The 22,542-nt window shown below is 60.5% G+C and overlaps 1 protein-coding gene across 4 annotated transcripts in view; it reads left to right on the plus strand.

The window, feature by feature from the left end:
• Positions 1-824: 824 nt before the first annotated feature.
• COQ8A (coenzyme Q8A) overlaps positions 825-22,542 on the plus strand; it is a 40,112-nt gene continuing 18,394 nt past the window's right edge. For 3 of the 4 annotated variants that reach the window (XM_043568808.1, XM_043568810.1, XM_043568811.1), the window contains exons 1-2: positions 825-931; positions 20,823-21,007. In XM_043568808.1, the coding sequence (XP_043424743.1) occupies positions 20,831-21,007 (177 nt within the window). In that variant the 5' untranslated portion in view covers positions 825-931; positions 20,823-20,830. Of the gene's footprint in view, positions 932-5,102; positions 5,272-20,822; positions 21,008-22,542 lie in introns of those variants that run through there. The other variant, XM_043568809.1, reaches the window with a different exon arrangement.

Consider the following 22,542-nt stretch of genomic DNA (forward strand, 5'->3'; position numbering starts at 1 on the left):
GGGGTCCCAGGCGGGCAGGGGTCCAGGAAGGGGGGCAGTGTGAGGGAGCAGGGTGGGAGGCAGCAGGGGGCACCTGTTGAAGACTTGACCCTTGGGGTTGACCTTTCTCTCCTGCTAAAGTCCAAGTTCCCAGTTCTTAGCCCTGTCAAGTTCTTAGCAGCTATGCCCCTCCCCACAACCCCCTAAGTCTCCTCGAAGTAAACTTTGTGTTTCAGGTGCAGAAGTGAGGGGGGACGGGGTCAGAATCTGGGCCGCGCCCCGCAGGATCCGCTCTCCTGGGGACGAAGCCCCCTCCCCGGGAAGAAGGGGCTCCTTCTTGGGGCCACGGGCCATACGGAACTGGGGAGCTACGTTCACTCCTGGATTTATTATGCCACCCCGCCCCCCACTCCGTGTGGACGGATGGGTTTTGATATTTTTCCAAAGACTTCAACGTTTATTCCCAAACAGTCTCACCCTGGACCACCTTAGGCTTGGGTGACGGCCGAGGACAGCTCCGCAGTCCCGTTCTCGGGGGCCCTCGGGAAGGGGATCAGCCTGGCGGGGGGGCGCCCCGCGAGCTCCGGCCCCGGAGCGGGGGTGCCTGCGGAGGGCGCGTCCCGGGGACACGCCCCCCCACCTTGCCCCGCGGCTCGGGCCGCCTAACTAGGGCAAAGGGCAGCACGGAGGGGGGTCGGGCGGGGCCTGAGCGGCGGGCGGCCTCCCATTGGCCTCCCTCGCTCCGCCCTCGGTCCCGATTGGTCACGGTGTGAAGCCGGAGACGGCGGCGCGGCCAATGAGGGCGCCCGCGGGGCGGGGCCGCGGAGGCCCGGAGCACGGGCGCGGGCGAGTGGGTAAACAGATCCGGGGCGCGTGCGGCGCCGGCGCTGCGGCGGGCGAGCGCGTGGAGGCGGCGCGAAGGTGACCGCGGGGCACCGCTTCCTGCCGCCGGGTAAGCCTGCGGCGCGTCCTGCTCGCCCTCCGCGCGGGCCCCTTCGGCGCCCTGCTGCAGGCCCGCGGCCTCCCCGCCGCGAGTTCCGCCTACCCCGGGCCCCGCTCGCGGCGCCTCCTGCCCTGGCGGGCCGCGGGGTCCCTGAGGCGCGCAGAGCAGTCCCGGTGGCCGCCCGGACGCCTGGCCGTCTCAGGCTCGTTCTCTTCACCCCCACCCCCCGTGCGCTGTGTCTCAGGGGCTCTGCGCGTCCCCGGCTGGAGGCTTGTGTCCGAACTTTGACCCCCTGGGCCCGGCCCAGCTGTTGGGTCTCACAGGTGGCGGCTGGCGGTGTACTTGGGAAAAGAGGCCCTTCTTGGTCCCTTCCTCCGTTCGCTTCCCTGGGGCCCGTCCCCCTACTTCTCCAAGCACTGGGGGTCCTGGGAGGGGTTTGGGCTACATTGCCCGCGCTGGTGCCTTTCCCCCGCCCCAGCAAGCCCCCCTGCCGCACCCTGCCCATTGCCTCCCCCTCCCCCCACCCTCCCGCGTGCCCTGGGGATGGGGGATGCAGCAAGGGCAAGTCTGGGTGCAGGTGCTCTCCACGTGGTTGAGAGATGCCAGCCTCCTGAAGGGCGACAGACTGGGCTGGGCTGGCTCTCAGCCTGCGCTGGACGCTACCCATTGGAAAACTTGTGGCGCTCACTTGGCCCTTGGGTGTGCGTGACAGAGGACCGAAGAGCTGGGCCTGCCAAGCCCCACTGGTTGCCAGAGATCCGAGCGTGCATGATGCCAGCCCGCCAGTTGTCATGTTGTGGCTGGACAGGTCACCCCGCAGGAGGGCCCTTCCGAGAAGAGACAGGGCGGGTGCTGTTGGTTCACAGGACCAGCATCTTTAGGACTCTGGCGACGGCTCTGTATTTTGTTCAGCCTTGCAAAATAATGCAGGCAAAGCAGGGTTATTACGATTTTGGGCCTGACCTTGGGGAAGTCGAGGGCAAAGCGAAGCAGGTGGTCTGAGGACTTCCCTGTGTGATGCGGGAAAACAGGGATTTTTCAGACCGTTGACGTTCAGACCGGAGAGTTCTTTGTTGTGGGAGGGTTGACCTGTGCGTTGTAGGATGTATAACAGCATCCCAGCCTCTATCCACTATACAGATGCTGGTAGCACCCCCGCCCCCGCCAGTGGTGACAGTCAGAAATCTCTCCAGCCGTTGCCACATTGTCTCTCCGGGGGCAGAATCGCCCTTGGTTGAGAACAATTGACATGAGACTGTCACAAGAGTGTTCTCATGTCGCCAGTGTTCTCATGAAGCCTGCTGTTCCCTGCCTGTGAGTAGTTGAGGGGTTTAGGCAAAGGGTCGTGTGGTCCCCGTGCCCTAAGCCACTGATGGAAGCCGTGTCAATTGGGCTTTAAAGGGGATTCCACACCTGCCCCTGGAGGAGGAGGAGGGAGGAGGGAGGAACGCCCGGGCATTGACTTGAGCCCGCTGGGTGCAAGGCAGTGAGTGGCTGGCTGGGTCCAGAGTGCAAAAGTGGAGGCTGGCGGTTTCTATCTTTGGGGGCTTTGCGAGACGGTGGGAGATAAGCATAGGAAATGACCGTGGGGCGGTTTGTAAATGGTGAGCAAAACAAGTTTCAGCTTCTGAACCCTGCCAGAAAGGCCAACTCACGTATCCACAAGTGGCGTTACCAAGGTGACACTTCAGTTATCTTGCGTGTTGTGATGTAGGAGGGGGCCGGGCCGTGTGCGCAGAGAGTAAGCAGCCACATTTCAAGCACGTGCGTGGGGATGTTAACGTGTGTTCCTCCACGAGAGAGAGTGCAGCGTGGGCACGTGTGTCCTTCGTAAAGTTCTTTTATGGTCGATCGAAGCGTCCGAGTCAAAGACGGTCATGTCGGAGAAAGATGCGTTTACTTCTGCGTGTAGATTTTGCCTTCTGGATAACCTGGAATTTCCATCCCAGAGTTCTAAGTGCCAAACCGATGGGGATGCAGAAAAGCTGAAAAGCAGTGATTATTGCGTAGGGTGAGGAAAAACATCTCAAGTCTCCACCTCCCACAAATTTCCCTTTCTTGTTCATCGATCCTGGGGGGATGTGTCAGGATTTTCCCATAACGTTGTTTGGTCAGTTAGGCGGCGGCTGGGTGCCTTTTGTTGCCTGTAGAAAAGGATCTGGGCAGAGAGGTCACTTCTCCTTTCTCAACAAGAAGTTTAGAGAAGTTCCAAACTTGGCAGGATAATTTTCCGCCAAGAGCCACGGACAGTGAGTCATTACCTTTGCCGGTTGAAACAAGAGCCGTGTGCAAAATTAGACAGGAATATTTAGAGAGTTGTCTTGCTCTGACAGTGGCATCTGGAAATAGTTCGTGCATTCCTGCCGAATAACAGCCAGGAACTTGGGGCCCGTGGAAAAGAGAGAGCGCAGTGGGGAGCACAGGGGCCCCTTTTGTCGAGAGTTGTATCTACAAGAGGGACGACATCCGCCCATCCTGAGGCAGGGCCAGGACCCTGATGCATCTGGGGGCTTCTCCCTGCACTTTGCGAACCCGAGTGGGTACCCGCTGGTCTGTCGTAAGCGATATTGCTCGTTGTGGGGTTACAGACTCCTGAACCCTTGACCTTTTGCTTTGAGGTCAGGGGCCCATAGAATAAAGTCAGAAATGACCCTGGAAATGTCTTTTTATTTTTCATACTTGGGCGTGATTTGTTTTTAGTGTGTGCATGTGGAGAAGATTCACGGGAGAGCCGAGTGATTTTCGCTCAGATTGACATTTCAGGGTGTAACGGAACAGCGATTGTGTTCTTGTCCTGAGAGCCCTAGACTTGCATGTGTGTGTATGTGTGTGTGTGTGTGTTTTAAATGTCCTCCTATTCCCACCTGGGCTGGGGGAGAGGGGCTACATTTGGTCCACACCTGGAAAATCCTGTGTCCCTGCGGGTCAGTGCCCCTCCGTATCCTGTCCCTGAAGAAAAGCCCACCCTGCAATCTGGAATTTCCTCCTCATTGATTGGTTGACGGCCTTGCGCCTGGTGTTGGGAATATCAAAGTGAACAGCACTTGGGTCCCTGACCACAGGGAACTTGTAGTAAGGGGGGTACAGATCCCATCTCACGGCCCTCCGTGTGGTTTAGATTAGGGGCTCTGGGGGGGAAACTGTGAAGACTTTTTGGACAAGGAGTGTTGGGGGAGGGCTCTGAGGATGAGCAGGGCATCCGCAGGAAGAGGCAGGAGTTTGAGGGGTCAGGGGTCAGTGCTTCCCAGACTCTCTGTGGCAAAGGACCAGGTTTTATTTTCCCTCAGTTTGTTTGAGCGGTGTGTGCAAAGCAGAGTAAACATGTCACACGATGCTGTTGCTGTAGAAGTTTCTAGGCGCTCACTCCTCTTACTGCATGGAGCACGTTACCCGTCCAAGACTCCTGTTTGAGTAGCACCCGTGGCTCCCTGAGCAGGGGCCGTGGGGTGGGTAAGTGCAGGCTGGTGGGAACAGTTGGGATGAGCTCTCATGTTTCCTGTTGAAGCAGCCTCTGTCCTCCACCCTCACGATTTGGGTGAGTTGGGTGAGTTTGGGTGAGCTTGGGTGAGTTTGGTGAGTTTGGGTGAGTTTGGTGAGTTTGGGTGAGTTTCGTGAGTTTGGGTGAGCTTGGGTGAGTTTGGTGAGTTTGGGTGAGCTTGGGTGAATTTGGGTGAGTTGGGTGAGTTTGGGTGAGTTGGGTGAGTTTGGGTGAGTTTTGGTGAATTTGGGTGAGTTGGGTGAGCTTGGGTGAATTTGGGTGAATTGGGTGAGTTGAGTGAGTTGGGTGAGTTTTGGTGAATTTGGGTGAATTGGGTGAGTTGGGTGAATTTGGGTGAATTTGGGTGAGTTGAGTGAGTTGGGTGAGTTTTGGTGAATTTGGGTGAATTGGGTGAGTTGGGTGAGCTTGGGTGAATTTGGGTGAGTTGGGTGAGCTTGGGTGAGGCAGAGTGGTGCTTCCACACGTTTTATCTCAGCAGTGGGGTTGGGGCCAGGAGGGCTTGGCGTCGCACTCCTGGCAATTTTCAGCTGACATTCAGCTCAGGCCAGAAGGGGTTGCCAAGCACTCCCGGTCATGAGTCCAGCTGCAGCCTAGGGGGCCCAGAGAGAGACAGAGAGAGAGAAAGAGAGATCGCTTGCTGCCTTGGTGTGTGCACAGTCTGGGGCACATGGTGCAGGGCCCAGCGGGGTACCAGCCCTCTGCTGAGGGAGCCCAGGGTGTCGTGCAAGCTGGTTCTGCTGGAGAGGACTGGGAAAGTGCCTTCTGTGCCTGGACGCCTAGGTGCTTGGCCTGAAGGACGCGTGTGTTTTCCCCAGGAGAGAAAAGTTTGGAGGCCGAGGCAGGGACACAGGTCTGGCGGCCAGTGGGCATTGCCAGGGGGAGGGTGCCGGGTGGAAGCCAGGCCGGGAGCCCAGTGAGGCGGCTTGTGAGAAGCGAGGGTGGCAGGGTGCGGGAGGGGAGGTGCAATGCATAGGTTGAAGAGAATATAAATCTGTGCAGGTGGAGGTTCTAGATGAAGCGACTGGTTGGCCGCTGGCGGCTGAAGTTTCGGGAGGAGCTGTTTGGGGCGGATGGTGGTGTCACCGCTGAAAACAGAGTCCGCGGGAGGAGGGACAGCTGATTTAGGGAAGGCGGTGATGATGGTTCCGGACACAAAGCGGTTGAGGTGCCCGTGGACTCAACTGCTCTTTGCTCGAAGATATAGTTTGTGTGCAATAGGCTCACCTTCCTCACGGGCTGTCGTGCAGTTTGACAACCGCATAGAGTCACATAACTGTCACTGTGGTCAGGGTGTAGGACAGATGCGTCGGCGCCCACATTTCCCTGTGCCCCTTTGTCGGTGCCTGTGGGACTTGGGGGGGATGATGTGGTGTGTGTGTGTAGCCGGGTCAGTTCTAGAACCGGCTCAGTGGTTGAGATGGCCCGGGCCGAGCGCAGGGATGCGCAGACCTGGGCCAGCCCGGGGAATGGTGAGGGTTGGCGGGGGGCACGGGGGTGGGGTAGGACCAGGCCTGGGGACCCCCTGAGCTGGGTGGGAGGTGGAGGAGGGACCGGTGTAGGCTGCAGAGCTGGAGCGAGATGTGGGAGTGCATTGTGGGGACCAAGGAAGGGTTTCACGTGACAGCGAGGGCCCGGTAGGAAACAGAGGGGAGTGGTGTTAGCTGAGCCAGGTGGCCTGAGGCATCCGGTGGCCGTGATGGCTGTGGAGAGTGTTGGGGGGAACTGGGGTCCGCTGAGCGAGAGGAGGCTGGGGGGGGGGACGGGAGGCAGTCAGCAGGGCGATCTTTATACTTGGCCCAAGAAGGCTGGGGGAGCGGGTTTGTGGACTCGAGCGGGACGGTTTCGGTGGAAGGAGAGAGTGAAGGCGACCGCGCTCGGTGGAAGGAGAGAGTGAAGGCGACCGCGCTCGTAGGCGGGGAGAGCGCTCGTGGAGGAAGGAGGGGGAGCTGGGCAGGGAGAGGGGGTCTGGGGGGTGGGAGATGTGGGCCGGGGCTCACAGGCAGTGTCCGGGAAGCAGGGAGGCCGCTGCGGAGCGAGGGAGGCCCTGCGCCTGGCGGGAGGGGCCGGGGGTCCCCAGGGTCGCCTGAGGAGCAAGGCAGGCGGGTTGTGCCTCCGGGTTGTGCCTCGTGCGTCAGGGCCCCGCTCCTGCCCGCCGAGGAGGTGCTTGTTCTGCTGGGCTCGCGAGTGTGTGTGGTGTGCGTGTGAGTCACTTCAAGCGTGAGTGCATGCGTGTATGTGTGGATGTGAGTGCACGAGTGTGTGCATGTGCGAGTGTGTTGGTGACCGTGTGTGGTGTGAGTGTGCACGCACGAGTGTGCACGTGAGTGTGAGCATGTGTGTGCACGTGCAAGTGTGTTGGTGACTGTGTGGTGTGAGAGTAAGAGTGTCACTTGGAATGTGAGTACACACGTGTGGGTGTGAGCGCACGTGTGTCCATGTGCAAGTGTCTTGTGGCTGTGTGGTGTGAGTGTGCATTCACAAGTGTGCACATGAATGCGAGCATGTGTGTGCACGTGCAAGTGTGTTGGTGACTGGTGAGAGTGTGTACACGAGTATGCATGTTTGTGAGTGCAACCACGAGTGTGTTCATGTGTGTGTTGGTGACTCTGCGTGTGGTGTGCGCATGCGTGAATGTGCATGTGTGTGTGAGCGTGAGAGCACGAGTGTACACGTGTGTTGAGTGTGAGAGCATGTGTGTCCATGTGAGTGTTGGTGACTGGTGTGAGTGCGTGTGCACAAGTGTGCATGTGTGTGAGTATGGGAGTGTGCATGTGTGAGTGTTGGTGACCAAGTGTGGTGTGAGAGTGCGTGTGCACGAGTGTGCGTGAGTGCGAGAGCACGAGTGTGTGCATGTGTGTGTTGGTGACTGTGGTGTGAGAGCATGTACACGAGTGTGCATGGTGTGCGAGTCAGCACTTGAGTGTGCACGTGTGTTGGTGGCTTGTGTGAGGGCACGTGCACGAGTGTGCATGTGTGAGTGCGAGCGCATGAGTGTGTGCATGTACGAGTGTGTTGGTAACTGGCGCATGTCTGTGTGAGTGCGAGCACGAGAGTGTGTGTTGGTGACTGTATGTGAGTGTGGTGTGAGTGCGCGTGCAGGAGTGCGAGTGGGTGTGGAGGAGAGGCAGGGAGGTGTGTCCTTCCCCGGCTCAGTACTCACGACCACACCCTGGGTGGAAGAGGTGTGTGTTGGGAGGGAGGGGATGCCCCTTCTGCCCCTGGGGGACGGCGGGTCCCCGCCCTGGCGCTTGCTCCGCCCCTCCAGGGCCTAGAAGGGGGGCACCGGAGTCGTCCTGCGGTTACTCTTCCCAGACCCTGTCGCCCCCGGTTTTCAGAGCGGGCCTGCGCTGAGCTGACCCGGGGTCGGAGTTACTTCCTGCCTGGCCCTGCGCCGGGCGGGCTGGAGGGCGGAGGTCCCAGAGGTCCCAGCCCGTCGCCCTGCGCCCTGCAGGCGGTTACCATTTGGCAGGTGAAGCCCGTGGCTCTGGCTCGCGATCGTGTTCACGGCCCACATTTGGGAAGCGTCCTGCCGGCACCGCGTGGAGCCCAGCGATGGTGGGGCAGGCCCACCGTCTCCCTGCTTCCCTCTCGATTTCTCCTGAGCAAGGGGTGAGGCAAGATGGGAGCAGTCGGGCCCCTATCCTGCGCTGTCGCCACCCCTCCCGGGGCTCGAGTGCGCACCAGCAGCAGTCACCCTCCCCTCTGCCCCTCCCCTGCCCCCACCCTGCTAGACTGGGATGCCGCTGCTGCCAGCTGGGTGGCTGTGCCCCGGGGTTCCAGGGAGGTGGTCGACGTGGGTGTTTCCCCGTGTGCTTGATGACGGGGCTCTGCAGGTGAGGGGGAACCCGGTGCAGACCAGTGCTCGCCTCTGGGGGCGGAGGAGGCGCCGGACCCGGTGGGGAGTAGAGAACTGGGTGAGAGGGCTCCCCTCTGATGTGGGGAGGGAGACGGGACAGGGACACAGAGTCACACAGGCCTTCTGGAGGCCACCCGAGGCCATCAAGAGATGAGGGTGGGGGACGACCCCCTACAGGGTTTGCCATTCTGTCAGGACGGGGAGGATTTGGGCAGAGCAGGTGGTATTCCAGGGGGAGGAGGAGAGAGCAGCACACGGAAGTAGGAAACTCTGTGTGTGCACGCGTGTGTATGCGCACACGTGTGTGCATTGGGTCATCCTGGCAGACACCCTGGGGTGTCGGGAGCGTCGGTGAGAGGTGAGGCTGGGAAGGTGCCTTGGGGTCTGCAGTGGAGGGACTGGGAGGCCAGGCCAGGGCCTGCGGCCTTACTTCTGCAGCCAGAGGAGAGGGGACATCAGTGAGGTGACTCGGTCCCCTGCCTAGGGGCCTTGTTGCCTCTCTCCCTGCGATCATCTTCCCATTTCTCCCCCTGAGTATGGTTGTCCGTCTCGAGTTGTTCCATATCTGGGTGAAGTCCCGGTTTTAAAAAGCACTGGGGATTTTGGGGCACCCGGGTGGCTCAGTCGGTTAAGTGTCCGACTTCGGCTCAGGTCACGATCTCACGGTTCGTGGGTTCGAGCCCCGCGTCGGGCTCTGTGCTGACCATTCAGAGCTTGGAGCCTGCTTCGGATTCTGGGTCTGCCTCTTCCTCTCTGCCCCTCCCCAGCTTGTGCATGCGCACGCTCTCTCTCTCTCTCTCTCTCTCTCTCTCTCTCTTGCTCGCTTTCTTGCTCTCTCGCTCTTTCTCTCAAAAATAAATAAATGTTAAAAAATTAAAAAAACCCACAAATTTTGCATGCACATCTTGTGCTGGTGTCCCTTTCTGGGCTGCGTGTAGCACGTGGAGGCGTGTGCTGGGTGGCAGTGTGGCATCTGAGGGCCACGTACCCAGTGTCTCCTTCTGGCTCATACACACCCAGAGGTGGACTTCAGTGTGGGGCCTCTTTCTGCCATTTATGTCTGAGACCAGAGCACGCCGCCCGGGTGGCCAGGCTCGCTGGGCTGGTGCTGGTAAGCAGACGCTTAGTCCAGGTAACCCAGGAGCTTTCCGGAAGGGGCAGTCTGGCCAGATGGCCTTTGAGAGCCCTGCCAGCTCCGGGATTTCTGTGACTCATGATTTCCCCAACCAGGTGGACACGCTTTTCATGGCATGAACCTTGCTGTGTCTCCGGGAGAGTGACTGGATTTAAAACGTTGACGTATTGATGCGGGGACAGGTTTCTTACCTGCTTCTGTCTTAGGCCCCCGGGCAGCAAGGAAAGGACGGGAGCCTGGAGTCAGGCCAGTGCGGGAGGGCCAGCACCTGACGTCTTTGGGGCTTCGGGGAGATTTCTCCTGCTTGTCGAGCTTTCCCTCCCAGCAAACTGGGACAGCCTCTCACAGGGTTGTTGTAGGGTGAGGAGCGTATTTCATTGAAACAGGAAATGTGGAGTGGAGGTGTTGTGACAGATTAGGAAGACAAAAAGTGATGAAAAGCATTTTGAGGGGCACCCAGGTGGCTCAGTCAGTTAAGCGACCAACTTTCGGCTCCGGTCACGATCTCGTGTTGTGTGCGTCGGGTTCTGCGCTGGCAGCACGGAGCCTGCTTGCGATTCTCTGTCTCCCTCTCTCTCTGCCCCCTCGCCACTCAGGCTTTGTCTCTAAAAACAAATAAATGAGACTTGGACTTAGTGGCACCCCAGGCTGTGCACAGTGCCTGGCACGTAGCCGATGCTCGATAATGGTGTGATGTTGAGCCCAGCCTCGGAAAGGGCTTGCCGAAGACTGGGGCACGTTTACGCTGAAAGCCGGCAGGATGTGGTCGTCGGGAAGGAGAATGTATTTTGAGCGGCTGTGGGACAATCCAGCACCTGACACTTGGTTGGCACTCGGTGCTGTTTGTGGGGTGACCAAACTAATTATTTCAGAAGAATGATCTGGACGGTATTCTAGAACCTAGCCGGGCCCTCTTCCCGCCCAACCGTTTGCCTTTTTAAAAATAGCCGCTGTATGAGTGTCCTGCGGCTGCTGTGACCAATCATCACAAACCCACCAGCTTAAATCCCTGCAGATCTCGCTACGGTTCTGGAGTCAGAGGTCCAAAACAGGCGTCAGGGTGTAAGTGGCCCTTGATTTCCCGTTTCCCAGCCTGTGGGGGTGGCCTGTGGCCCTTGGCTGTGGCCCCTGCCTCACACGTGCACCGCCGAAGCCCCGCTTCTGTTTCTCTCGTTCGATTCGCGTCTCTCCCATAAGGACCCCGCGAGGAACTGGGCCCATCTCGATAATCCCCCATCCTGCGGATCTTGAACTGAGTCCCATCTGCAGGTAAGGTAACCTAGCCCCAGGTTCCGGGGACCAGAGCGTGGACACGTCTGCGAGGCATTCTTCAGCCTGCCACGTGTGACCACGGCCCTTTAAATTGCTGAACTCCCTTTACAGGGAGCTCCTCCACCGCGGCTCCGGGCCTCCCCACCCAGGGTCCCGTCCACCTTCCCGCGTGACGGGGCTTGTCCTCCGCATCTTTGGGATCAGCCTGGGTGTCGGGGTGGGTGGATGTCTGAGAGGCGCCGCTCCGGCGAGGGGCTTAGAGAAAAGGTGTGTGTGTGTGGGAGCCACGACTTACCCAGCAGGGCAGGATCCGGCCAGCCCCGGAGATGAGGGCAGCCCTCAGGCGCAAAGAGTCAGGTCAGGGCTGGATCGGGAACGCGTCCTTGAGTAAGTGTGGCGCTCACACGTGCAGGGTATGTCCTGCGCAGACTGGACACCGTAAGGATTTATGCCGTAACTTCCAGGCCAGAAGCAGGTTTTAGGGGAGGTTCAGGAACAGGCCTGGAGGGGCCTGGCTGGTCAGACAGGGCCGACTCCCGGGCCCGGACGCCGGCCTCACAAAGACAGTGCCCTTCTGTCTGCCTGGCTGGTGGGGGCGTGGCTTAGACGTGCAGGTGCGCCCCGGCGGGCTTGCTTGCCAGGGGGTTGGAGCTCCCAGGGCACAGGTGCAAGTGGATGCTGGGCAGGGCGCCCGGGTCCTGACCGTGGCGCATCCAGCCTCCGGCTCAGGCGGTGGGGCCTATCCTGTTTATCCTTCAGGCGGCTCGGAGCCGTTTGAGCAAGGCGTTAGCGTGGTGAAGGGGATTTGGGGAGGTTATTCTGGAGGTCGAGTGAGCTCACGGGGATCAGAGGGCCCCCCACCGTTCCTCCCACAAGATACCAGCGAAAGCTTCCCTTGCCATTTTCTCCTCTAGGAGTGGCCTTGACCGTGCCAAGGATTGCCAGCGGGTATTTATTGCTAGCGCCCGGGGGGGCTGCCGGCTCGCTGGACGGCCTCACAGTGCAGCATAGATGAGTCCCACTGGCCCCGGGAGAGGGTGACACCGTCCTTCCTTAGTCAGACGTGACCCTGTACCCGGCCTGAGAGCCTGGACGTGGGTAAACGGGATTGTGCACACTGCTGTCATTCAGGCCCCTCCGGTCTCACTGAGGCTGAACTTCGTTCTGGAGGGCCTCTGGGGTCACAGGGATGAGGACCTACTGTGCGTCAGTCACTTGAGGCCCTGAGTGCCGTGGTGTGGATTACCTAACCCACTCCTCTCGAGAGCCGATGGGGAAGCTGAGGCCCACAACTACCCCGGAATGGCTTGGGTCAGCCGTAGAGTCAGGATTCGAACCCAGGGCGCCCTGCTCCGGAGAGCCTCGACTGGTCCCCCAGCACCATACTTGCCATGAGCATTGTTCTCATGGTTTGTTATTTTATTTTATTTTTTTTTGAGAGAGAGAGAGAGACCAGCCGTGTGCTCACAAGTAGGGGGCAGAGAGAGAGGGGGACAGAGGATCCGAAGCAGGCTCCATGCTGTCAGCACAGAGCCTGATGTGGGGCTCAAACCCACGAACCCATGAACTGTGACATCATGACCTGAGCCGAATTCAGATGCTTAACCGACTGAGCCATGTGGGCGCCCCTGTTCTCATGTTCTGAGAAGAAAACTTCAGTGAGCTTTTGGTCAGAGAACGAAATTGCTGTCCGTACCCCATGCTTGGCAGGCAGGTGAATAAAAGCCCTGTGTGCAGTCGGTCACATTTGCTCTCCAGGAGGGGAGGCCCTGTCCGCCCCCCCACCCCCGTCTCTCTCCGTCCCCACCCCCCCCAGTGCTTTGGAGCCCTGGGCGTGTGTTGGTTCCTTGACAGTGTTTCTCTCTGGGCTGTCACCGTTGATTGGAGGGGGGAGCTTCTGCTGCTGCTTTTAACAGCCCCCGCCCCCCCCCGCGCCCCCCCCCCCCGTGCCTGCCTTGGGGCAAAGCAAGGAAGCCAGAGGCCATCTTAATCTCCTAATGGGCCGGGAATGGCTCACAGTCTAAGATGTGAAAACAGTCTTCTGCTTGTTTCTTCCTCTTCCCTGTTAAATGGGAATGTCATCTCAGAACTGGACACGATAATAGCACTTACCTTATAAAAACTATTGAGGGAATATCGTAGAACACTTAGCGCACGGCCTGGCGTATAGTCGACCCTGTAAATGGCAGCAGCTGTAGTTACCACGTTGTGCTGGTTTTCTGCTTCTCCCAAAATGAAAACATTTGGGGACCTGGTGAGATTCACCGGAGGGGAGCGTCAGTCTGCCGCTGAACAAGCTCTTGTGTGCGTGAGTGCAGCGTGTGTACTTTCTACCAGTTCCAAGGAAAAGCCCCAGGGTCTGGAAGCTTTTGAGGGACATGAAGTCTTTAATCCAGACGATAACTCGGGGCCCCGAAACTGACTCCCTCATGACGCACAACTGTGCTGCGCCGTCCAGGGGCTGTGGGGCCAGACCCACGTGGGGCCCACGGTGAACGGGGCAGGGAGCGGCTTGCCGGGAGGCCACCACGCCTGCAGTCAGGGGCTCCGTGGGCTCCAGATGGACGCAGCGGTATACATCCCCGTCTGCCTGTGTCCGTCTCGCACGCCCCCTGAGCCCCCCCACCTCTCAGGCAGGCCCAGGGCCGGCCTGGCCGGGGCCCTTGTTAGGGACGCGTGGGAGTGCAGGAATGAAGGACGATTAGATGGGTGCGTGTCTGTCCACTCGGGCTCAAGCTGGGGACTGACAGTGGCCCTTGTTAGGGTGAGGCGAGGGGGTGCAGGGGCACCTGAAAGGGCAGGAGGAGGGAGAGGAGACAGTCACCCTGACAGACTCCTGCACCCCGCCCCCGGGCCTGACCCTTTGTGGCAGCACTCAGGCCGCCCTGTTGGGGGCACCTTCTTCCGGCTCCAGCCCCCGGGGGGTGGGGGTGCTCTGCAGGTGGGCTCTCTGTGTCTGCTGAGGGAGCCCATCCCTCGTGGTCAGGGGGGATCTGCCCCAACACGAGCCTTGTGGGGAGGCTCTGAGACAACTGTGGGCACCTTTCCAGAGTTCCTGGGACACTGGTGGTTCTGATTTACTGTTGTCCCAGAAGAGGGGTCAACAGATGTTCCAGGAGGGGCTTTGTGGTCCCTCGATCTTTCTTACAACTGTTCAACTCTGCGAGCCGTAGACAGCACACAGATGAACGAGACGCTCGTGTTCCAGTAAATATTTATTTACAAAAGCAGGAGGCGGGGTCAGATGGGACCAGGGGTCATGCTTTGTTGGCCCCTCACTGAGAAGGACCCTCGTCATACTATGTGTCCTAACTTTTGGTTCAGGAAAATGTGGTCGCTGCCCTTTATTCTAAACTAGGATCCCGGTTTTGTGGGGGGAAGTACCCACTTTTACCGCGGGGGCCGGCACTAGGCCTCCTGCCGACCTGTGTCCCCACCTTCTGAGAGGGCAGTTGAGCCTCGTGCCCCGGAGTGGGGTGTCCGCGTTCCCCGCTCCTGGCGGCCAGTAGGGCCGTCGTCTCCTGCTGCGGGACGGGGGCTCACAGGCCGTAAGGACAGCGTCCACCAGCTGCTTCGGCCTCTCGGGGACACGGAGCGGTTCCTTTACACTTTGGCGTGCCTGCCTGCGTTTTTTAGTTTAAGCAGATACTTAATTTTCATATCATTTATTTTCTACTGGATAGGTTGTGCATGTTCTTTGTAGAAAATTTTAGAAAAAAATGAAGGCTGAGACTGTTTGGATACCTGCATTTTTTTCACGTGGGAAGTTTTGGTAAACTTTCCTCTTTGTCCGTAAAAGCCCTTCCGTGTGGCATTCCCAGTGACCTCACAGCATCCCGTGTCACGGTTTTAGCGTCTTGGTTTACGATCTTGTAGCCGAACTGCCGCACGAATCCGTTTTGAAGGGGGTGCAACGTGCCGGGTTTTGGCAGGGTTCTTGCATAACTACCAGGACGGGGTGGCCAGCGAGGAGAAGGGGGGGCACTTCCTGGTAGGCGTGCAGGTCTGGGGACTTCCTGAAGTGACTGGCAGCTGTGGGGACTGGGTGGCCCTAATGGCCTGGCCTGTTGAGAAGGCCGACTGTCCAGGCCTGGCCGCTGTTTTGCTCTGCCTCGTCCCTGGTTCACCTGCGTGGGTTCGGTTCCAGCACATCCGCTGTTTCGGAAGTGCCTGGCGAGAGACCCTGGGTGGCCCCTCACCGGCCGGAGGCCCGGAGCCCCCGAGGTGTCCCGTACTGAGCACTGGCCTCTGGGGTGTGGCCGCAGACGCTCATGGACTTGGGCTCCCAAGTTTCGGTCTTCCCCTGCCTTGCACGTTCCTCAGGGTCCCTGTGGGGACAGTCACCTGGTGTTTCCCTTTTTTTAGAGTAAAAGAAAAAAGAACAATTTCAAGCATGTAAAGGAGCTTTTCGGGGCCCGTGCAGGCTAGAAATGGACAACGTTCGTCCCCAAAGTAGAGCTCGCTCTTGGCTGGGCCAGGGCAGAAGGTCACTGGTGCCCCCGCCCTGGGGCCTCCTGAAGAGGCGTGCGGGAAGTGACAGTCAGTGAGGGCTCTGTGGCTCATTGCCTCCAAGCTCCTCCTTTTCAGCTCCTTGAGGCAGTAACAGGAAAGAAAAGGGCAAGTGGAAGGTTTCCACCCAAGGGCGAGGCCAGACTTTGGGGGAGGGGCAGCAGGGAGAAACTTGCACGAAGGACCTGTTTTCCTCCTTCCCGCCTGGCCTTGGCGAGGGCCACCTGTGCCTCCTTTCCCCTCCGGAGCAGGGCTCCCGGGTAGCCGTCCAGCACCAGCAGCACCTGGGAGCCTGTGAGTAATGCAGGTCTCCAGGCCCACCCCAGATTTACAGGATCAGAAACAGGGGGCGGGCCCAGCTGTCTGTGCTTTAGCAAGGCCCCCGGGACGGGACGCTCAGATGCCCCTTGAAGCCTGAGGGCCCTGCCCCAGACCGGGCTTCTCAGGGACCGGTGATTCCGAATCTAGATTAAAGCTTCAGCACGTGTGAGCCAGTCCCACAAGTGGCAGCCTTGGAGGGACAGCTGAGGTCATTCTCATTAACATATTTATTACCTGCCTACTCTGTGGAGCTCAGAGCTGCAGACCAGGAAATCGCAAGACTGGGGTGGTCCTTGCCCTGCTCTGGCTGACAGCCCCTTAGGGGAGGGGACAGTCACTGCCACTAGGACTGATGGGGAAGGGCGGAGGCGGAGGCAGGGGGGGTGGGGGGCGGGAAGGGCACACTGGGTACGGTGTCCCAGAAGAGGTGATGTTTGGGCTGAGTGCGGTAGGAAGAAAGTTCGACCGCATCCCGTGCTGAGGCCGGCAGGAGAATTGGGTTGACCCCATTGGGTGAGTGAGTGGAGGGAACAAGGCAAGAGAAGCTGGGGTTGTGGGGGTGGGAGCTGGCAGGGCCTAGGGCAGGGGGGGCAGTTGCCCTGGGGGAAGCGGACAGGGAGGTGGGAGAGGTGAGGATGTGGGAGACAAGTGTGGGCTGGGCAGATTCCTGCAGATGGGCAGCCCGGCGGCGGGGGTGGGGGTGGGGGAGCCCAGATTTGGATGTGCTGGGCTTCATGCCCGGAGGACATGGGGGTGACAGGGTGACATCTGAGGCAGTTGGACGCGCTTCACACATAACTCCCCAAGACAAGCGCTTTCTGTGCAGCTTACTTTGGGGTCCACATACCAGCCACCCCGAGGCTTGGGGACAGCTCAGGGCGGTTTGAGGCCAGCGGGGGGCGTGTGCCGCTCACGCCATGCTTTAGAGCCGCGAAGGGGTCCGGCACTGGCTTGGTGAGCCCACACCCTGTCTCCGGCCCGCTGTCCCCTCGAGAGGAGAGATGAGTGACAGATGGCGAGTTCTGGCTCCGAGGGGGGGCTTGGGGTGTGTACGAGACCCTCCCGACAGTACATCCCCGCGTGCAGGTCCCGTGTGGAAACGTGCCTTCGTCTGCTTTACGGCTGTCGGGATCGCCTGTTCGACTCACCTTTTCCCCTGCTGGCGTATCTTGTTCTGTCTGGCCAGCTAGGCATCGCCTTGTGGTGTTCTTTAGTTTTGGAGGCCGGATTCGAGGGTCCCCACTCCCTGGCAATTCCCGGCGAATGTGTGGGAATACCCGAGGCTGTTCTCCACCGTGAGTGAGGGAGTGTCCCAAAAGCCGTGGGGAAGGTCAGAGGGTAAAGGGTCGGTAGGAGAATTCTCGGAGCTTGAGGGCCCCACGTCCAGGGAAACTGCCTGTGTTTCTTCAGCCTCTGTCCCTAGGGGTGCTGAGCTGCGTCTGTTCGTGTTCCTTCTCTCTTTAGATAATAGTCTATTTACTTCCTGTAATTAGCTAAATTAGTTTAGCACGTGGGGACCAGAAAAGGGTCTCCTACCGAAGAGGGATGAATTGGCAAGTGTCAGCGGCCGTGGCGGAGCTGGGACCCCGTGTCTCTGCTCCTAGGACCGTCTCTGCTGGTCAGTGGCCTCCTCCGCGCCCGACCCTCGTGTGTCAGCCTCAGTTGGTCTCTGTGCCCCTCATGGGAGTGCCTGCGTGGCACCTGGCCGTAGGCGCCCGGGGCAGGGCAGGCTCACCTGGGGCCTGCAGGGACTAGCCCAGAGCGCTGGGAGCACACCTTCCTGAACGTGCGATGGAGAACTAAATGCCTTTTTGTTCTGGCGCTGGTCCCTAGTGGGCACCCCGAAGGGGAGTGCCGCCCCGCCACTGCTGCCTCCGTCTGCCCACCCGGCACTTTGGCTGCCCCTTCCTCGGGGGAGAGGCCCTCTGCGGCACCTGCCAGGTAGGCAGAGAGCCGGCCGCTCCTTGCTACGTCCCTTCTGGGCGAAGTCAGAAGCCCCTCTGCAGCCTGGTGGGCTGAGGGCTCCCGTAGTTGCAGATGGAATCCTGGTGCAGATGAGGCCTTAATTGGTGTATTAAACATGTTTGGCGGCTTTTGCTTTTATTTACGATCGTGATGAAAATGCCTCCTGGTGTAGCTGGTGCTTGTGCATTCCGGGAGGTTGGGTGGGGGGGAGATTGCAGCACATTCCGGGTCCCTGAATTCTGAGTCACGTTGGGATTCTGGTGCCTGAGATCCATGAGACCCACTTTTTAAAAACCAGAAGGTGAGAAAAGTTCTGGAAAGATCGTTCTTTTTCCCCACTGCCCGTGGAGAGTAGACACTGCAAAGCTTCCGTGGTGTAGAGTAGGGTGTGACCGGCTCACTTTGGGAGCGGCGGGAGGGTGGGGGTTGGGGGCAGCCCCTGCATGTTAAATAAATATGTTTGTCAGAGCAGCCGCGGGCCTGGGCTGCGTGTTTGAAGTCCGCATCCACTTGTGAATCTGCTCACAGATGAGCGTGTGGACTTGAGAAAAGCAGGCTTTGCACCACGGCGAGCAGGAAGCTTGTGTCTCTGTGGTGGTATCTCCACTCCGATGGGGCCTGCTGGCCAGGTGCACGCACCTGGCACCTGTCGGGACCGCCCTGGGGACGAGGGCACTGCTGTTTGCACCGGGAGAAGGCACAGCCAGTCCTTTCTAATGTGTACTGTTCCTAGATGACTTTGTTTTCCTTTTTTGAAGGTAGGTTGTGTGGGACTAATAATGTTAGGAAAATACTGGAAGAGACCCTGGTTACTTACTCCTACCTCCCAAAGGCCAAAAGCGGGAATTTAAACATTTTTGGTCAATTTACGTAACATTTTTTCCTTAGGAATTGTTTTTAATGCATCATTGTGCAGTCGGTGCAGTCCTGGCCCTTGGGGGGGGCCGTGAGGACCGGGCTCCAGGGGACCCCAGGCCTGTGTTGCAGCACGCAAGGCTGGACGTGGCCTTTCCAGTTTGAGCCTCCGTCGGTGCGGTGGGCCAGTCAGCCAGCGCAGGGCAGACCTGCCCCCTGTCACTTCTCAGCTCTGCTCCAGAGAAGCTGTCGTTCGCGCTTGTGACTTGGATGAATCAGGCGGAAGTAACTTTCAGCCTGGAAATGAAGTCTGAATTAAATAGGTCTTAGGAGGGTCTGTGGAAGATACGGTATCAGCAGACAAGGTGAGGTTTTGGAATCATCGGAGTCTCTGTCTGTGGGAGGCTCTGCTTTGGTTATCTGGAGGTGAGCGAGGGGTAGGCCTGTTTGGGGGTGCCCTTGGGGCAGTGGGGTACGGTGGATTCCCTGGGGACACCCTCAGGGGTCCTTCGGAACAGATGTGGCTTGGGCCTGGCTTCCATCCACCGTTATGGGTCCCTAACTCTCCTTTGGAAACTGTTCCTCTCACTGGGGGCTCCCCCATACGGGGTGGTGACTCAGGTGTGGCTGTGTGTGTCGGGGCTGGGGCCAGGGGGCTGGCAGTTTGAGAGCCAGCACCGGCCACGTGAGCTCTCCCCACGCCTGGATATTTGGTCTGTGGGACTCACCCTTGTTTGTTCCCATAAAGAGCAGGATCCCATCAGAGCCGGGGGTGTGAAATGGTGGCAGATGATGGGCCCGGCTGGCCCCTCCCCTTTGTCTCTCTCAAGGGTGTGGTCACCTTCCAGAAACCTCCCTGGCTTTGATGAGGGTGTAGGCATTTGTGTCCGAGCAGGGCCCTGTCCCCGAGAGGGTGCCTTGGAGCCAGCAGGGCGGCTGTCTGGGGAGGCCGTGTGGTGTGGTGGGCACAGAGCAGAGGAGGGCCAGGGTCGGACTCCAGGGCCACCACTCGGGACACCATGCAGGGTAGTTAACTTCCCTGGCTTTGGTTTTCTCCTCTGTGAAATAGGCAGTGATGCGTGTGTCACCGGGTTGTTGACCAAGAATTGGAAGAGACCGAGTGTGGAGAGCCCCCGGCCCGGTGCCTGGCGGCTGCTGTCCGTGAAGGTGGCCGGAGGGCAGGCGGTGGCAGGGCAGCTCCGCGGTCCAGGCTCCTGTGCGTCCGTGGGTTCCTCTGGCCGTCACTGCGGTATCCTTCCAGATACTCGTAGCTGTAGCTTCCCACGCTCAGGGGAAGGCGCGTCCCTGCGGAACTCCCCGGGGGGGGGGGGGCAGCCAGCCGCCTGGCCGCGGAGCCGTGGCCGACTCCCCGGTGGGTGCTCTCACCCGACCTTCCCTGTCCGTGCTCTCCTGGGAGAGCCCGCGGGCGTCTGTGCGCCCGGCCCCACGTACCGGTGCGTCTGGCCCTTCCCAGCTCCGCGTGTTTGTTCGAGCAGGTTCCCCGAGGCCTCTTCTCTCCAGGTTCCCGTCTTCTCTCCGAGACTCCTTGCTGGTGCCAGCTCCTCCTGGCTGGGCCAGAGTGCTCCTCGGCTGCTTCTCTGAGGCCCCCTGCTGCCCCTTTCCTCTTGGTGGCTTTTCCTCAGCCCCAGTGTGTTACCAGGACCCTCTCTTACCCACCCCTCCCCCCCCCCCCCCCCCCCCCCCCCCCCCCGCCCCAGCACGCAGCCCCTCCAGGCTTTAAGAAGTACTCGGGTGATTGAGAGCATGTGCCCCTTGTGAAGCACCACCGGGGACGGGGACCCTGACCAGTGTTAAACACGTTTTACACTGTGTCCGAGTGGAGAAAGGAGAGTAGTGCGGGCCCACATGAGGGGGCCGTGTCACACGGGAGTCCCGCCCACAGTGCGCTTTACTGGCTGTGCCCTGCTTCTCAGGGTCCCCTGGATGGGTCACCCTGGGGCCTGGACCGCAGGCGTGGCTTGGTGAAGAGTCCAGGCTGAGGGTGGGGAGGGGGCAGCCCCTGAGGGCTTGGGTCGGGCGCCCTGGGCCCTACGGGGAGGCGCTTTGGGGGCGGATGCTGCCTCCCCAGCCTCGTTTGGGTCCAGAGGACCGAGCACTGGACTGAATCTGTGTGTCCGGCTTCAAGTCCCAGTGGTGCCACTCGGTAGGGCAGATCACTTGGCTCCTTCCTGCCTTCTGCATCTCACGGGGTGGCTGTGGGGTCCCCAGTCCCGCCTCCACAGAGCCTTTCACTCTGCCCAGGGCCGGGCCAGTGCGGGGTCGGGGGTCACCCAGAGCCGACCTCAAGCCCTGGCCCTAGCTCGCTCTCCCCCCTCCGGCAGCCTGGATCGGGGGTGGGGGTGGAGTGTCACGTGGAAGAACCAAACCCCCCCGTGGCCTCTGCCAGAGTGCAGGGTGGAGTTGCCCTGTGGGAGGGTGACCCTGGGGGCAGTGTGGAGCACCCCCCGACCGGCCCGCTCTCTTCCAGCCCTGAGGATGGCTGCCATGTTGGGGGACGCCATCATGCTGGTCAGAGGCCTTGCCAAGCTGGCCCAGGCGGCCGTGGAAACCCACCTGCAGCACCTGGGCCTCGGCGGGGAGCTGCTCCTGGCGGCCAGGGCCCTGCAGTCCACTGCCGCGGAGCAGATCGGCCTGGTCCTGGGCAAGGTGCAGGTAAGGGGGGGGCTGGGGGGTGGGGGTGGCTGGGAGCTCTCAGGGAGATGGGGGGGTGGGGGCGACCCGGGACGCGGCGGGATGGCCAGCTCAGGTGACCAGCTGCCCTTCCGGGTGTGGTGGGGGCTCCCTGCGTGACTCGTGCCCCCAGGTGGTTGCAGCTCAGGAAGCTTCACGGAGAGGGGAGAGCACCCGGGGACGGTGGCTCCCACACTCTAGTCAGACCCTGATTCACCGGCCCGTAGGCCCAGGCCCGTCCTGTGGGGGCACCAGTGCCCCCCACCCCCCCGCCCCCCCAAGGCCTGCATTCAGTGTCTGGGCCTCCCGGACACGCTGGGCAGAGGCCTTTTTAATTTCGGAAATTAGAAAAGTCACAAAGTGACTTCTTAAGGGAGGCAGTTTATGAGACCAAGCACCCTCTCCTGGTTTACCCGACTTTCGCTAGTGCATTTTTGGTGGGTCGGTTCTGGTGAAGAAGTGGGGGGAGCTGGGTGTCGTGCCGCAGTGTTGAGCTGTCACGTGGCTCCTCCCACCGTGCCAGCCGGGCCACAGCAGGGCCACAGCCGGGCCGGGCTTCCCTCCTCCATGTGCGGGGGGGCCTGCTCCGTCCCAGGTGCCAGCGGGCATAGCCCATCCCCCCTCCTCCTCACCGTCCTGCCGTCCCGTGTGCCCGGCCCAGAGACCTTTCTTGTGCGGGGGCACAGGCAAAACCGCGTGCGGGACAGGCGACCGTCCCCAGGGATGGCGGCCGCAGAGCGCTGTCCACCGGGCCGGCACCTTGCGGGGCACCTAGACGTTCCTGGCGCCCGAGCGGATGGGGCGGCGGGTGTGTACAGCCGTGTGGGCCTGGAGTTGGGCTGCAGAGGGGGTGCGCTGCCACCTCCGTCCATCCGTCCGTTTCTGTCGCGTGGTTGGCTGGCCTTGTGGACAAAGGCCACTGCTGCTCCAAGCTGTGAGGCTGTCACAGCCCCCAGGGCTTTGGTCAGGACTTTAGGATTCCCAGCCTCCAGCGGCATCCCTGGGGGTGGGGTGGGGGGGGTGTGGCGGTCCCACCACAGAGGGGACACCGAGCGAGGTGATGGCCCTCAGTGTGCTCCTGGTCTTTCCCGAAAACTGAGATGTCGGTGTCCCCTTGCCTCGGGGGGCTGGCAGGCCAGGTAATCCAGAAATGCCTGACCCTCTAGTCCTTCAAGGGATTTGTTACCTTACTCGCTGAGCAGACACTCGGGGGAGAGTTACGGCACTTAGGGCAGGAGGAGGCCCCACCGCCGTGGCTCCCGTGAGCCTGCCCCGCCCCCTCCCCACCCGGCTTGCCCAGCACTGACAAGTGCTGTCTGGCGGTGGCAGGGTGGCCAGCGGGGCCAGCGATCCCCGCTCCGCCACAGGCCGGTCGCCGGGCCTTTACCAGATCAGTTCCGTTCTTCCGGCCTCAGTTTCCCATTTATGAAGTGAGAGCCACGGCGTCATGGCCGGTCTCTCTCCTTCCCCGAGGGCACGCCCTCCGTGTCCCGCAGGCTGAGGTGGCCAGGCCGCGG

The sequence above is a fragment of the Prionailurus bengalensis genome, chromosome E4, assembly GCF_016509475.1.
Source record: "Prionailurus bengalensis isolate Pbe53 chromosome E4, Fcat_Pben_1.1_paternal_pri, whole genome shotgun sequence".
In the NCBI taxonomy this organism is placed as follows: domain Eukaryota; kingdom Metazoa; phylum Chordata; class Mammalia; order Carnivora; family Felidae; genus Prionailurus; species Prionailurus bengalensis.